Raw genomic sequence first — 17,524 nt, forward strand, 5'->3', positions numbered from 1 at the left:
GAGGCACCACCCTCTCAGCACCTGGATGTGTTCACCAACCTGGAAGCTGTCCAAGCCCTGTCATTCACTGGTTTTTAGGGCAATTTCATTACATTGTTGCTGTTGGCCCAACTCTTTTGCAGCTCCATGTACTGCAGCCTGCCAGGCTCCTCTGTCCATGGGATTGCCCAGGCAAGAATACTGGAGTGACCTGCTTCTATTGATTTGTTTCTTCTACTTTCCACAGTTTTGAGGAATCAATGTGCCCCTAAGCATTTCCAGGGAGAATACGAACACTTCTCACTCCAAAAGTTGTGAATTCTTTTGTCCAGGTCCTCTCTGAGGACTGAATGGAAGCTAAAGGAACCCCACATCTCTCCAAGGCCTCAAAAGCTTTGCTGTTGTGTCCAGCGGAAAGATGAGAGAAAAACTGTGGTATATACCGCGGCAATGGAGCAAAACAACATGAGATCTTAATAATTTTAAGATACACAATTTATACCCAAAGAACAATTTGCTGATACTTCTATAAGGGTTAGGGATACTAGATTTAGAGGGAAAAAGTACAGGACATCCAGTTAAATTTGAATTCCAGATAAACGATGTCTATTTCTCAATATGAAGCCAAATTAAAATAAAATAGTATGAGTGTGGACTTCTGACAACTTGAACTATCAGGAAAATACTCTCAGTGCTTGGTCAAATAAATGTAGTGTATGGGACATATTTATGCTAAAAATTCATCTTTTATTTATCTGATATTCAGTTTAACTAGGCATTCCATATTTTCATAACTAGGCAACCCTGAAGTTTAGATAGCGGTTTGGTCACTGGATCGTGTCCGATTCTTGTGACCCCATGGACTGTAGCCTGCCAGGCTCCTCTGTCCACAGGATTCTCCAGGCTAGCATACTGGAGTGGGTTGCCATTTCCTTCTCCAGGGGATCTTCCCAACCCAGGAATCGAACCCAGGTCTCCTGCATTGCAGGCAGATTCTTTACCAACTGAGCTATGAGAGAAGTTACCTAAATTTCTCTTCTGAAAATTTGTTTCACAATTTTCCCCAGGGTTGTTCTCTTAAAAGTTTATTATGATATGTACCCTCTTTCTCAGAGATTCTCAAAGTGTGATCCCTGGGAACTCATTAGAAATGTAAATTCTCAGGTTCCACCTCAGACCTATTGAAAAACTTATTCAGCATTTTTGTTTTGATAAGCCCTTCAGGCACTTTTATGCACACTCAAATTTGAGAACTATGGATCTTTCTCAACCCAGGTTGCCTTATTACCAGTATAACTGATGTTTACACATCTGTATCCCCAAGGAAGCCAAATTTAAATAAAATAGTATGACTGTGGAATTCTGACAACTTGAACTATCAGGAAAATACTCTCAGTGCTTAGTCAAGTAAATCATATAATAGGATCAACTTCTAATGATTAAAAATTCTATTTTAAAAAAATATAACACACCACAAAATTGGCACTCAGTAACTGAGTAGAACTGCTTTGTTATAACCATTATTATCATTCTATGTGTATACCATTCACATTCTCTGGTGAGAATAACCCACGCCATGGACTTATCTCCAAAAGGCAGTGCTTAATAGTGAACTATCACAAAAAATATTTGACTCTAATACACACTTTGCCTGAATGAATGAGACCCTTTAGGGCCCTGCCTTTTAATATCTAAGTTCCAGGAAAAAGCACCATAGCTAGCCCCAAGTTATGATTTCATTTTCATAAGGAAAAACATGAATCACTGAAAATAAACATAATAGTTTAAATCAAAAAAAAAAAAGAATACTGGAGTGAGTTGCCGTTTCCCTCTCCAGGGGATCTTCCCAACCCAGGGATTGAACCCATGTCTCCTGCACTGGCAGGCGATTCTTTACCACTGAGTGACTCGGGAAGCCCAGTTTCATTACATACACTAGACCAATTAAATCGCTGGTCACTGGTGCTTAGTTCAATCTCCAGTCCCTTTTCCTTCCCCAGAGATACAACAAAGGCGCTGCAAGTGCCAGCCTTCTAATCACACACTCGGCTGCTTTGGCAAACAGCCCCCATTCTGTATGGGGATACAGCTGTCTGGAGGGGATACAGAAACACTCTTATCACTCCTGAGATTCCACAGGTTTTAGGAGCAAGTTGTCAGGAACCTGGGACAAAGATCAAATTTTTTATGTACTACTTTTTTTTTTGGCCATCTCCAGTGGCACATGGGATTTTAGTTCTCTGACCAGGGATCAAACCCAGGCTTCTGCAATGGAAGTATGGAATCCAAACCACTGGACTGCCAGGTAATTCCCTATGTATTTCTTATTATGCTACAGCAGAGTAAGTTTATGCTGCCCTGTAAGAGTGACATAATTTCAGTAGATATTTATGACTGTCACTGCGGTGGGTCTGACGACAAAGGTTAACTCCTTTTCTTCTTCACCCTGTGCCTTTTACCATCACTCATCTGGCGGAGCCTGGTGGGCTGCCGTCTATGGGGTCGCACATAGTTGGACACGACTGAAGCGACTTAGCAGCAGCAGCAGCAGCAGCATCTGTTTAACACTCGGTTTCTCCAAATCTGCACCTTCACTCAGAGTTAAGACTCTTGTCCTTGCTCCAGTCAGGATTAAATCAAACCACTTTTAAATTAAACAGTTCCTTCCCCTTAGCAGAAAATACAAAAACCTGAAACGTCACTGCCTCGTATTCAAAAGTCAGTTCATTGAGACAACTGGGCACTTACCTTGATCAACACGTTGCCCTGACCCCCAGAGTCTAGACCCGAACTGCGTGCTCTGAATGACCACTCCTCTGTAATTCAAATGACTCTGACCTGTAGGACTCCAGTCCTCTGGAAAATACCGAAACTAACATACAGTTGCCATCCTAACTCAGGTCCCACCTGTACTTCAGGATCTGGTTTCAGGATCCCCTTTGACTATTTATCTCCTCCTGATCATACCTACCAGCAAAAAAGTATCTATCTGTACAGTATTTAATTGAAAATAACATGATGAAGAATAATTTTAGCCAGTTGTTGCTCATGTATGAGTTTACTCTCCCTTTAAAACTATTTCTGTACGACGTACCTCCATATACTAATGCAAAATATAAGACCTCATAGAGTAAACGATCTGTTGGTAAATTAATCAATCTGACCCTATGGATGATTCAACCCAACTGGCATTCAAGAAACCAACTGGCACAAATTCACTAACTGAATGTTCAAATATACTATTAGTGAAGTTGGTTCTAAAGTTTAAAAAGAATATAAGCAGTATATAAATGCAGCATTTCTTTGTTGTAGAAGCATGCTTTTTTTCACATAGGCAGACAAAGAAATCCTAACAGCCTAACAGAAAGCTGAGTTTAAAAATCAACAGTTTCTTGATTTCCTGACAAGATGGTGGAATAGAAGGACCTGAGCTCACCTCCTCTCACAAAAACACCAAAATCACAACTGAATACTGAATAACCATCAACAAACAAGAACCAGAACCCACCAATAAAGATGTTCAACTTCCAAAGACAAAGAGGAGGCCACAACAAGACTGCAGAAGCGACGCATTCATAATGTAATCAAACCCTGTACCCGCCAGGTGGGTGACCCAGAAGTTGGAAAATAATAGTATCACAGAGGTTCTCCCACAGGAGTGAGAGTCCTGAGCCCATGTCAGGCTCCTCAGTCTGGGGGTCTGGCATCAGGGGGATGAGACCCCAGAGCATCTGGCTTTGAAGGTGAGCAGGGCTTGATCACAGGAATTCCACAGGACTAGGGGAAACAACCGCCATTCTCAGAGGACACACACACAGGTCTCATGTGCCCTGGGACCCAGATGGAAAAGGAGTGATCTCACAGGAGCCTGGGCCAGACCTACCTGCTCGTCTTGGAGGGTCTCCTGGGGAGACTAGGGTCACCTGTAGCTCACTGTGGGGACAAGGACACTGGTGGCAGGGGTGCTGGGGAGTATTCGTTGGCCCCAAGGCCTGGTCCCACCCAATATATCCCTTAGGATCCAGTGTTGGGAAGCCTCAGGCCAAACAACCAACAGGGCAAAAATACAGTCCCACTCATCACCACACTTCAAAGTCTTCCTGAACACATACCCCTCGACACAGCCCTGCCCACCAGAGGGACAAGACCCAGTTATACCCAGCAGTGGGCAGGCACCATTCTCTCCCACCAGGAAGTCTGCACAAGCCCCTTAGACCAGCTGCACACACCCAGGGGCAGACACCAGAAGAGAGGAACTATAATCCTGCAGTCTGTGAAATAAAAAAACAGAAAGTTAGATAAAATGAAACAGCAGACAAATACATTCCAGACGAAGGAATCAGATAAAACACCAGGAAAACAACTACGTGAAGAGGAGACAGAAAAAGAATTCATAGAAATGACAGCAAAGATGATCCAAGATCTGAAAAAAGAATGGAGGCACAGAGCAAAAAGATACATGAAATGTTTAATAAACACCTGGAAGATGCAAACAACAAACAGAGTTGGAAATACAATAACTGAAATGAAAAATACACTAGAAGGAATCAACAGCAGAATAAATGAGGAAGAAGAACAGATAAAGGAGCTGAAAGACAGAATGCTGGAAAGCACTGCTGTGGAACAGACTACAGAAAAAAAGAATGAAAAGAAATGTGGGCCGTCTAGAGACCTCTGGGACAGCATTAAAAAGCACCAACATTCACATTACAGGGGTCTCAGAAAGAAAAAAGAGAAAGGGCCTGAGAAAATATCTGAAGAGATAAAAACTGAAAATTTCCTAACATGAGAAAGGAAACAATCACCGAAGTCCAGGAAGCCGGGTCCCACACCGGATAAACCCAAGGAGGAAAAGCCAAGATGTGTATTAATCAAACCGACAAAAATTTAAAACAAAGAAAATACTAAAATCAACAAGGAAAAAGCAACAAATAAAAGATAAGGGTTTTCCTATAAGATTCTCAGATTATTCAGCAGAAACTCTGCAGGCCAGAGGGCTTCTGCACAATACATTTAAAGCAATGAAAGGAAAAATCTTACTACAAGAATACCCTCCTCAGCAAGGCTCTCCTTCAGATTCGACAGAGCAATCAAAAGTTTCACAGACAAGCAAAAGCTAAGAGAATTCAGCACCACCAAACCAGCTTTACAACAAATGCCAAAGAACTTCTCTGGAGGGAAAAGACAAGGCCACCCTAGAAACAAGAAAATTCTGAATGGGGAAGCTCACCAGTAAAGGCAAATATACAGTAAAGGTAGGAAATAATCCATACACAAGTATGATGTCAAAACCAGCAACTATGAGAAGAGTAAAATGCAGGATATTGACAATCCACTGGAAATTAGGAGACCAGCAACTTAAAACAATCTTGTAAATATATATAAACTGCCATATCAAAACCTCATGGGAGCCACAAACCAAAAATTTTCTATTGCAGATACACATACACAAAAGAAAAAGCAATCAAAACACATACTAAAGACTTGGTCATCAAATCACAACAGAAGAGAACAAAAGAAGAAGGGAAGAAAAAAGACCTATAAAAACAAATCAAAACAATTAGCAGAATGGCAATAAAAATATATACATATCAATCATTATCTTAAATGTAACTGGATTAAATGTTCCAACCAAAAGACAGAGACTGGGTAAATGGATACAAAAACAAGATTCATATGTATGCAGTCTACAAGAGAACCACTTCAGATTTAGGGACTCATATAGACTGAAAGTGAGGGGATGGAAAAAAAAAGTATTCCACAAAAATAGAAATCGAAAGAAAGCTGGAGTAGCAACACTAATGTCGGACAAAATTAGACTTTAAAATAAAAATTATTACAAGTAACAAGGACATTACATAATAATCAAGGCATCAATCCAAGAAGTTGTAACAATTGTAAATATACATGCATCCAACATGTATACATACAGCACCTCAACATTTAAGGCAAATGCTAACAGCCATAAAAGAAGAAACTGACAATAACACAATACTGGTAGACTTTAACACAGATTTAATCAATAGATAGATCATCTACACCAAAAATAAGAAAAAACAAGCCTTAACTGACACATTAGACCAGATGGACTTATTTATGTTCATAGCAGATTCTATCTGAAACTAGCAGAATACACATTCTTTTCAAATGCACATGAACATTCTCCAAGACAGATCACATCTCAGGCAACAAATCAAGCCTGGGAAAATTTAAGAAAATTTAAACCATATCAAGCATCTTTTCCAACCACAATACTATGAGGTTAGAAATAAATTACAAGAAAAAAACCTGTAAAAAAAAAAAAAAAAACCCACAAACACATGGCGGCTAAACTATACGCTACTAAACCACCAGCGGATCACTGAAGAAATCAAAGAGCAAATCATAAAGATCAGAGCAGAAATATATGAAATGGAAATGAAGAAAACAACAGAAAAGATCACTGAAACTAAAAGATAAACATGTTTGAAAAGATAAAAAAAACTGAAAAACCTTTAGCCAGATTTATCAAGAAACAGAGGAAGAAAGCTCAGATCAATAAAATTAGAAATGAAAAAGGGGAAGTTGCAATGGACATCACAGAAGTACAAAGTATCACAAGAGACTACTACAAACAGCTATATGCCAATAAAATGGGACAACCTACAAGAAATGAATAAATTCTTAGAAATGAACACTCTCGCAAAACTGAACCAGGAAGAAATAGAAAATATGAACAGACCAATCACAAGTAACGAAACTGAAACTGTGATTAAAACACTCCCAACGGGACTTCCCGACTGGCACAATGGATGAGAATCCGTCTGCCAATGCAAAGGACACTGGTTCAATCCCTGACCTGGGAAGATTCCACATGCCATGGAGCAACTAAGCCCGTTTGCCACAAATACTGAGTCCATGCTCTAGAGCCTGCAAGCCACAGCAACTAAAGCCTGCATGATCTAGGGACTGCAAGCCACAACTAATGAGCCCCTGTGCCACAACTACAGAAGCCCACACACCCTAGGGCCAGCAAGCCAAAACTACCAAAGCCAGAGTGCCTAGAGCCTGTGTTTCATGACAAGAGAAGCCCCTGCAACAAGAAACCCGTGCACTGCAACTAGAGAGTAGCCCCACTCTTTGCAACAAGAGAAAACCCACACACAGCAGTGAAGACTCAGCACAGCCAAAAATGAAAAAAAAGAAAAACTTCCAAAAAACAAAGTCCAGGACTAAAAGGTTACTTAGGTGAATTTTATCAAATGTTTAGAAATGAGTTAACACCTATCCTTATGAAATTATTTCAAAAAATTACAGAGGAAGGAACACTCCCAAACTTCTTCTCTGAGGCCACTGTCACCCTGATACCAAAACCAAAGATTTCACACAAAAAAGGAAAATTACAGGCCAATATCACTGATAAACATAGATACAAAAATCCAGAACAAAATACTAGCAAACCAAATGCAACAATACATTAAAAGGATCATACACCATGATCAAGTGGGATTTATCCCAGGGATGCAAGAATTTTTCAGTATCTGTAAATCAATAAGTGTGACACACACATTAACAAACTGAATAAAAACCATGATTGTCTCTGTAGATGCAGAAAAAGCTTTTGACAAAATTCAACACCCACTTATGATGAAAACTCTTCAGAAAGTAGGCATAGAGGGAACATACCTCAACATAATAAAGGCCACACGTGACAAACCTACAGCTAACATCATTCTCAATGATGAAAAGCTGAAAGCATTTCCTCTAAGATTAGGAACAACACAAGGATGTCCACCCTCGTCACTTTTATTCAACACAGTTTTCAAAGTCCTAGCCATGGCAATCAGAGAACAAAATGAAATAAAAGGAATCCAGATTGGAAAAGAAAACTGCTACTGCAGATGACATAATACTATACACAGGAAATCCTAAAGATGCTACCAGAAAACTATTAGAGCTTATCAATGAATTCAGTAAGGTTACAGGGTACCAAATAAGTATACAGAAATCTCTTACATTCCTATACACTAACAACAAAAGATCATAAAGAGAAAGCAATGATCCCATTTACCAATGCATCAAAAAGAATAAAATACCTAGGAATAAACTTACCTAAGGAGGCAAAAGACCTGTACTCTGAAACCTGTAAGACACTGATGAAAGAAATCAAAGATGACACAAACAGATGGAAAGATATACCATGTTCTTGGGTTGTAAATATTTTCAACATATTTTCTAAATAACTACACTACCAAAGGCAATCTACAGATTCAATGCAATTCCTATCAAATTACCAATGGCATTTTTCAAAGAACTAGAACAATAAATTTTTAAAATTTGTATGCAGGGACTTCCCTGGTGGTCCAGTGGCTAAGACTTCATGCTCCCAGTGCAGGGGGCCCAGGTTCAATCCCTTGTCAGGGAACTAGAACCTGAATGCCACAACTAAGACCCAGTGAGCCAAATAAACATGTAAGTAAATAAATGTATTTTTAAAATCTGTGCAGAAAACATAAAAGACCCTGCATAACCAAAGCAATCTTGAGAAAGAAAAACAGAACCAGAGGAATCAGACACCCTGGCTTCAAGCTATACTACAAAGCTACAGTCATCAAAACAGTCTAGTACTGGCACAAAGACAGACTTACAGATCAATGGAACAGGGCATAAAGCCCAGAAATAAATCCAAACACCTATGGTCAATTAACCTGTGACAAAGGAGGCTGCTGCTGCTGCTAAGTCGCGTCAGTCGTGTCCAACTCTGTGCGACCCCATAGATGGCAGCCCACCAGGCTCCTCCGTCCCTGGGATTCTCCAGGCAAGAACACTGGAGTGGGTTGCCATTTCCTTCTCCAGACAAAGAAGGCAAGACTATACATAATGGAGAAAAGACAGTCTTTTCAATAAGTGGTTCTGAGAAAACTGGACAGCAACATGTAAAAGAATGAAATTAGAATATATTTAACACCATATACAAAAATAAACTCAAAACAGATTAAAGACCTAAATGTAAGGCTGGATACTACAAAACTCTATAGAGAAAAACAGAGGCAGAACACTCTTTTACATAAATCACAGCAATAGTTTTTTGAATCCACCATCCAGAGTAATGAAAATAAAACAAAAATTAAACAAATGGGGCCTAAATAAACTCAAAAGTTTTTGCACAGCAAAGGAAACCATAAACAAAACAAAAAGGCAACCATCAAAATGGGAGAAAAAGATGCAACTAATCTCCAAAGTACACAAATAGTTCATGCAGTTCTATATCAAAAAGGCAAACAACCCAATCAAAAAATGGGAAGATCTAAACAGACATTTCTCCAAAGACATACAGATGGCCAAACAGCTCATGAAAAGATGTTCAACATCACTAGCTATTCGAGAACTGCAAATCAAAACTACAATGAGTTATCACCTCACACAGGTCAGAATGGCCATTATTAAAAAGTCTACAAACAATAAATGCTATAGAGGGTGCGGAAAAAAGGGAACCCCCCTACCTACACTGTTGGTGGGAATGTAAGTTGGTGCACTTTGGAGAACAGTATGCTAAGTCACTTCAGTCATGTCCGACTCTGTGCAACCCCATAGACGGCAGCCCACCAGGCTCCCCTGTCCCTGGGATTCTCCAGGCAAGAACACTGGAGTGGGTTGCCATTTCCTTCTCCAATGCATGAAAGTGAAAAGTGAAAGTGAAGTCGCTCAGTCGTGTCCAACTCTTAGAGACCCCATGGACTGCAGCCTACCAGGCTCCTCCGTCCATGGGATTTTCCAGGCAAAGAGTACTGGAGTGGCACAGTATAGAGGTTCCTTAAAAAACTAAAAATAGAGCCACCATGTAAAGCGATCCCACTCCTGAGCATATATCCAAAGAAAATCATATTTCAAAAAGATACATGATCAATAATGTTCACTGCAGCACTGTTTACAATAGCCAAGACATGGAAGCAACCTAAATGTCCATCAACAGAAGAACTGATAAAGAAAATGTGCTACATATATACAATGGAATATTACTCAGCCATTAAAAAGAATGAAATAATGCCATCTGCAGCAACATGGATGGACCTAGAGAGTGTCATACTGAGTGAAGTAAGTCGGACAGAGAAGAAGAATTACCATATGCATTTCTTTTAAGTAGAATCTAAAAAAAAAATGATACAAATGAACTTACAAAACAGAAAGAGACTCACAGACTTAGAAAATGAACTTATGGTTGCTGGGGGGGAAGGGATAGTTAGGGAGTCATGTACACATTTAAAATAGATAACCACAAGGACCTAGTGAGTACCACATGGAACTCTGCTCAGTGTTAAGTAGCAGCCTGAATGGGAAGGGGGTCTGGGGGAGAATGGATACATGTATATGTATGGCTGAGTCCTTCTGTTATTCACCTGAAACCATCACAACATTGTTAATCAGCTACACCTCAATACAAAATAAAAATTCTTAAAAAAACAAACTAAAAATAGAGCCACCATGTGATCCAGCAATCCCACTCCTGGGCATAATATCTGAAGAAAATCATATTGCGAAAAGATACATGCACCCCCAGTGTTTATTGCAGCAATGTTTACAGCAGTCAAGACATGGAAGCACCTAAATGTCCATCGACAGAGAAATGGATAAAGAAGATGTGGTGTGTGAATGTGTGAGTGTGTGTATGTGTGGGTATATATATATATATATATATATACACATATATATATCGAATACTACTCAGTCATAAAAAGGAATGAAATAATGCCACTTGCAAGAACATGGATGAACCTAGAGATTATCATACTAAGTAAGTCTGACAAAAGACAAATATCATATGGTATCACTTATATGCACAATCTAAAAAAAATTATACAAATGAACATATTTACAAAACAGAAACAGATTCACAGACTAAGAAAACAAATATGGTTACCAGGGGGAAGGACAACAGGGAGGGACAGATTGGAGGCTGGAATTAATATATACACACTACTATATATAAAACAGATAATCAACAAGGACCTACTATAGAGCACAAGGAACTCTACTGAATACTCTGTAATAATCTATATGGGAAAAGAATCAAAAGAATAGATATATGAACTAAATCACATTTCTGTACATTTATAACTAATGCAACATTGTAAATATACTCCAAAAAAAATTAAATTTTTTTCTAAAAATCAACAGTTTCTTGAAAGATGGCTACATTCTACTCCTACCAACAAAGAAAACAGTACTCAGAAGTCTGTGGACCCAGTTACTGGAACCACATCAAATAAGAGGATGAAACATGTACCGCTAATAACAAACTGGAGGAAGCAGTTTATTCTGGCTGGAGGAAGTTTGTTTGGCTGGAGGAAGCACAAGCTGGAATCAAGATTGCCAGGAGAAAGATCAATAACCTCAGATATGCAGATGACACCACTCTTATGGCAGAAAGGGAAGAAGAACTAAAGAGACTCTTGATGAAAGTGAAAGAGGAGAGTAAAAAAGTTGGCTTAAAGCTCAACGTTCAGAAAAATACGATCATGGCATCTGGTCCCATCACTTCATGGGAAATGGATGGGGAAACAGTGGAAACAGTGTCAGACTTTATTTTTTTGGGCTCCAAAATCACTGCTGATGGTGATTGCAGCCATGAAATTAAAAGACGCTTACTCCTTGGAAGGAAAGTTATGACCAACCTAGACAGCATATTAAAAAGCAGAGACATTACTTTGCCAACAAAGGTCTGTCTAGTCAAGGCTATGGTTTTTCCAGTGGTCATGTGTGGATGTGAGAGTTGGACTATAAAGAAAGCTGAGCGCAGAAGAATTGATGCTTTTGAACTGTGGTGTTGGAGAAGACTCTTGAGAGTCCCTTGGACTGCAAGGAGATCCAACCAGTCCATCCTAAAGGAGATTAGTCCTGGGTGTTCACTGGAAGGACTGATGTTGAAGCTGAAACTCCAATACTTTGGCCACCTGATGTGAAGAGCTGACTCATTGGAAAAGACCCTGATGCTGGGAAAAATTGAGGGCAGGAGGAGAAGGGAACAACAGAGGATGAGATGGCTGGATGGCATCACCAACTCGATGGACATGGGTTTGGGTGACTCTGGGAGTTGGTGATGGACAGGGAGGCCTGGTGTGCTGCAGTTCATGGGGTCACAAAGAGTCGGACATGACTGAGCGACTGAACTGAACTGAATAACAAACTAAAGGAAGCAGTCAAACTATCAACTCCCTATTACAGACCCAAAGATTAACACATAGATGTATGCATAATCTTCATATTCAGAAGCACTTTCAAGAAGAAGAATTTATTTGTTCTTGGTCATCTGGAAAGTATTGCCACCTCTAGATGGAGGGAACAGCCTATGTTTCTAGAAGAATTAATATCAACTATAAATTCAAATTGCTGAAATATGAAAAACTGTCCCAGGAATCAGGTTAAGTGGCTCTCTTCTAGCTGAATAAATTCACAGCTTTCAGCGTGTCTCCATTAGCTGTCAACTTTGGAGTAACAGAGCTGTCTACAGAATTTCTGAAACAACCTGAAAACACTAAGCAAAAATAAAGACACAAATGAACCTACAAAACAGAAACAGACTCACAGACTTGTGGTTTCCAAGAGGGAGTTGGGGGAAGGGGTGGATGGGGAGTTTAGGATTAAGAGATATAAGTTTTATATACAGGATGGATAAACAACAAGGTCCTTCTGTACAGCACAGGGAACTACACTCAATATCCTGTAATAAACATAATGGAAAAGAATATAAAAAAGAATATGTACATATGTATATCTGAGTCACTTTGCTGTATAGTAGAAATGAACACAACACTGTAAATCAACTATATTTCAATTTTTAAAATTATAAGAAACTAGATTATACACATATTTAATTTGCTTAGCGCCTGCTGGTAAAGAATCCACCTGCAGTACAGGAGACCTCGGTTCGATTCCTGGGTCAGGAAGATCCGCTGGGAAAGACAGGCTACCCAACTCCAATATTCCTGGGCTTCCCTGGTGGCTCAGCTAGGAAAGAATCCGCCTGTAATACAGGAGACATGGGTTCGATCCCTGGGTTGGGGAGATTCCCTGGAGAAGGGAAAGGCTACCCACTCCAGTATTCTGGCCTGGAGAATTTCATGGACTGTATAGTCCATGGGGTTGCAAAGAGTTGGACATGACTGAGCCACTTTCACTTTCACTTGTAGCAACCAGAGATGATTTTAAACTAACTTGTCATCAAAAAAGCAAGAGAGCTTCAGAAAAACATCTATTTCTGCTTTATTGACTATGCCAAAGCCTTTGACTGTGTGGATCACAAGAAACTGTGGAAAATTCTGAAAGAGATGGGAATACCAGACCACCTGACCTGCCTCTTGAGAAACCTGTATGCAGGTCAGGAAGCAACACTTAGAACTGGACATGGAACAACAGACTGGTTCCAAATAGGAAAAGAAGTACATCAAGGCTGTATATTGTCACCCTGCTTATTTAACTTATATGCAGAGTACATCATGACAAACACTGGGCTGGAGGAGGCACAAGCTGGAATCAAGATTGCCGGGAGAAATATCAATAACCTCAGATATGCAGATGACACCACCCTTATGGCAGAAAGTGAAGAAAAACTAAAGAGCCTCTTGATGAAAGTGAAAGAGGAGAGTCAAATGTTGGCTTAAAGCTCAATGTTCAGAAAACTAAGATCATGGCATCTGGTCCCATCACTTCATGGCAAACAGATGGGGAAACAGTGGGAACAGTGTCAGACTTTAATTTTGGGGGCTCCAAAATCACTGCAGATGGTGATGGCAGCCGTGAAATTAAAAGACGCTTACTACTTGGAAGGAAACTCATGACCAACCTAGACAGCATATTAAAAAGCAGAGACATTACTTTGCCAACAAAGGTCCATCTCGTCAAGGCTATGGTTTTTCCAGTAGTCATGTATGGATGTGAGAGTTGGACTATAAAGAAAGCTGAGCGCAGAAGAATTGATGCTTTTGAACTGTAGTGTTGCAGAAGACTCTTGAGAGTCCCTTGGACTGCAAGGAGATCCAACCAGTCCATCCTCAAGGAGATCAGTCCTGGGTATACATTGGAAGGACTGATGTTGAAGCTGAAACTCCAATACTTTGGCCACCTGATGCGAAGAGCTGACTCATTGGAAAAGACCCTGATGCTGGAAAAGATTGAAGGCAGGTGGAGAAGGGGTTGACAGAGGATGAGATGGTTGGATGGCATCACCGACTCAATGGACATGGGTTTGGGTGGACTCAGGGAGTTGGTGATGGACAGGGAGGCCTGGCGTGCTGCGGTTCACGAGGTGGCAAAGAGTCAGACACGACTGAACTGAACTGAACTGAACTGTTCTAATTCAGGTGAGCAGGATTTCCCTGGTGGCCCAGTGGATAAGAAACCACCTGCCAATGCCAGGGACACAGATTTGATACCTGATCTGAGAAGATCCCACATGCCGCAGAGCAACTAAGCCTGTGCTCCGCAGCCTCAGAGCTACAGCTACTGAAGCCCCTGAGCCTAGAGCCGGTGCTCCTCAACAAGAGAAGCCACCCCCGTGGGAAGCCCACACACCACAACGAAGACCCAGTGTGGGAATAAACAAATAAATTTTTTTAATTAAAAAAATAATAAAAGTTAGGTGTGAGTAAATCCAAACATTAATTTTTAACCACAAGTATTCATGTAAGTACTGGCTTTCTGGCAAATTTTTTAGTTAAATTTTTTTTTTCTTTTTAATATTAAAACTATAAGCTTTTCTCACACAGACTGTTAAAAAAGATTTGGAGAGGCCATCTAATTCATCCTTTATCAAGATAAATAATGTCATCAAAGATGCAAAACTTTTCAACTTAATAGACTCCTTAATCTGAGCATTTAAGGTTTTAACTAAAAGCATATTTCCCCCCCTAAAAAATGGCAGTATGTGCTAAACAAGTATTTTCCAATTGAACTTATAACAAAAAAAAGAATTAGTCATATAATGCAATTATACATATTTTTACATTATTTTACATTTTCTTTGAACCACAAAAAGGATGCTTATTTTCCCCACAACAACAGTTGCTGACATACTTCAGTTCAGGCAGCCCACTGAAGATCTCTTTGCGGCTTAGTTCAGAAATCCCGTTTCCAAGAAATATTTTTGTTCCATCAAATTCTTTGGCTCCTTTCTTACATTTGCCTTTAATATCAGAGTATACGGAAACATCATCTCCACCTTTCATAACTAGAGAAAAGAAGAAAGTCATTCACACTGACATACCTGTTCTTTGGCAGAACAGTAAAAATTCTTCAAGCTTTAAGACTGGGGAGGCCTAGAGGCATCAGGAGTGGACATGAAGCCGTCTAACCTGGCTCATGGTCTCACTATAACTTCTGACAGAAAACACAACTGTTTACTTTCAAATATTTGACAACAATAAATCTATTTTTTTCCCCTAGGAAAACAAAGATGCAGAAGAGTCTTCGAAACATCCAACCTCAGGGACTTCCCTTGGCTGTCCAGTGGTTAAGGCTCCTAATACACGGGACATCTCCCAGTCTGGGAACTAAAATCCCACATGCCTTGTGAGGGTCCAAAAAAAAAAAAAAAACCCACACACAACAAACATCCAACCTCAGATGGAAGCCTTTAGCTGAGCAGAAAAGGAAAAGTATCTTCTATTTCAATTATTTTCCCCAAATCTAACATTCTTTACAAGAGTAAATTAAGAATACTGAGTTTCATCCCAATATTAAGATTCCAGACTCTGAATGTTCCCCCTTGCAAATGACAGTTCAGCAGCCTGAGGTTTCAGCACAACTGAGTCAAGAAGGGAAAACAAAATTTCACTGACATGGATCTTCCACTCTTTTCATCAGTCATGATCCTCTAACATCATCACACATGTCCTCAAGGGGAATAAAAGAAATGGGCAGAAAACCCACATACAGATACCTGATTTGTTAGTCCTTCTCAGATACACACCTCAATGGGCTATACTAACTGCACAACTTGGAAAAGATCTTTGTTACAGCAAATTTGAAATGCACCTGAGTGAGGATTTAATAAATTTTCAATATGATGTTGAAAATTTTTTTCTGTTTTACAGAGAAATCTCAACATTATACTCACATTTTGAGGCTGACATGATTCCAGGGACATAGACATGGGCTCCTCGTAACACAGCATTGCCACACTGGGCTCCAACAATGACTTCACAAGGCTGTTGTTTTATATTCTTCCTAGAGAAGCAAGAGGAGTGAAAGTGTAAAGAATGATGCACCTCCAATGTCAACCAACCTTTTCAGGGTTTCAAACTAACCCTAAATAAATAACCTCTTTAGTCTTCATTATTCCAAATGAATAAATGAGAAAAAGTTGGAAGAAAGAAGATACATACACTAGAAATAATCTCTTAAAAACTACAAAGAAGGACTTCCCTGGTGGTCCAGTGGTTGAGAATCCACCTGCCAACATAGGGGACATGGGTTCAATCCCTGATCCAGGAAGATTACACGTGCCGTGGGGCCGCTTAAGCCCTTGTGCCACAACCACCAAACCCACATGCCCTAGAGCACGTGCTCTGCAACAAGAGAAGCAACCACACAACTGGAGAGGAGCCCTTGCTGGCCACAACTAGAGAGAGCCCACAGGCAGCAACAAAGACACAGTGCAGCCAAACATAAATAAACAAATAAAGTTTGGGGTTTTTTAATTATAAAGAAGATGGGCACTTGAGAAGATGATCTTGGTGCAAGGTAGCAAGTGGCATCAAAAATTGCTTCATCAAATACAACAAGAAAGGAGCCGACTTACAGATACAGAGAACAAACTAGTGGGGAGAGAGAGGAGGGGAGGGCAAGACAGGAGCAGGGGATTAAGAGGTACAAACTGTTATGTTTAAAATAACCTACAAGAGTATATGATACAGGGAATATAGGCAATATTTTTTTCTTTACTGAAGTACAGTCAATTTACAATGCTGAGTAAGTTTCAAGTATACAGCCAAGTGATTCAGTTATATATATTATATATACATAGAGAGAGAGAGAGAGCGGAGAAGGCAATGGCAACCCACTCCAGTACTCTTGCCTGGAGAATCCCAGGGATGGGGGAGCCTGGTGGGCTGCCGTCTATGGGGTCGCACAGAGTTGGACACGACCGAAGCGACTTAGCAGTAGCAGCACAGAGAGACTCTTTTCCATATTCTTTTCCCTTATAGGTTATTACTATATATTGGATTGAGTTCCCTGTGCTATACAACAGAACCTTGTTTATCTATTTCAAATACAGTAGTGTCTGTTCAACCCATACTCCTAATTTACCCCACCTCCTCACCTATCCCCTTTGATAACTACAAACTTATTTTTTATGTCTGAGTCTACTTGCATTCTGTAAATAAATTCATTTGTATCTTTTTTTTCTGGATTCCATGTACAAGTGGTTTCATGTGGTATTCATCTTTCTCTGACCTACTTCACTTAGTATGATCATTTCCAGGTCTATCCATGTTGCTGCAAATGGTATTATTCCATTCTTTTTTATGGTAGCCAATATTTTATAACTATAAATGGAGCATAACCTTTA

At 39.9% G+C, this 17,524-nt stretch overlaps 1 protein-coding gene across 11 annotated transcripts in view; it reads right to left on the reverse strand.

Moving 5' to 3' along the window:
- Positions 1-17,524, reverse strand: part of NSUN6 (NOP2/Sun RNA methyltransferase 6) — a 153,148-nt gene that overhangs the window by 34,843 nt on the left and 100,781 nt on the right. For all 11 annotated transcript variants that reach the window (XM_081553791.1, XM_081553787.1, XM_081553792.1 and 8 more), the window contains 2 exons: positions 16,070-16,179; positions 15,028-15,181 (listed from right to left, as the gene is read on the reverse strand). In XM_081553791.1, coding sequence (XP_081409917.1) covers positions 15,028-15,181; positions 16,070-16,085 — 170 coding nt within the window. In that variant the 5' untranslated portion in view covers positions 16,086-16,179. The remainder of the gene's footprint in view (positions 1-15,027; positions 15,182-16,069; positions 16,180-17,524) is intronic.

This window comes from Giraffa tippelskirchi, chromosome 13 (assembly GCF_054371585.1).
Source record: "Giraffa tippelskirchi isolate mGirTip1 chromosome 13, T2T-mGirTip1v1.2.pri, whole genome shotgun sequence".
In the NCBI taxonomy this organism is placed as follows: domain Eukaryota; kingdom Metazoa; phylum Chordata; class Mammalia; order Artiodactyla; family Giraffidae; genus Giraffa; species Giraffa tippelskirchi.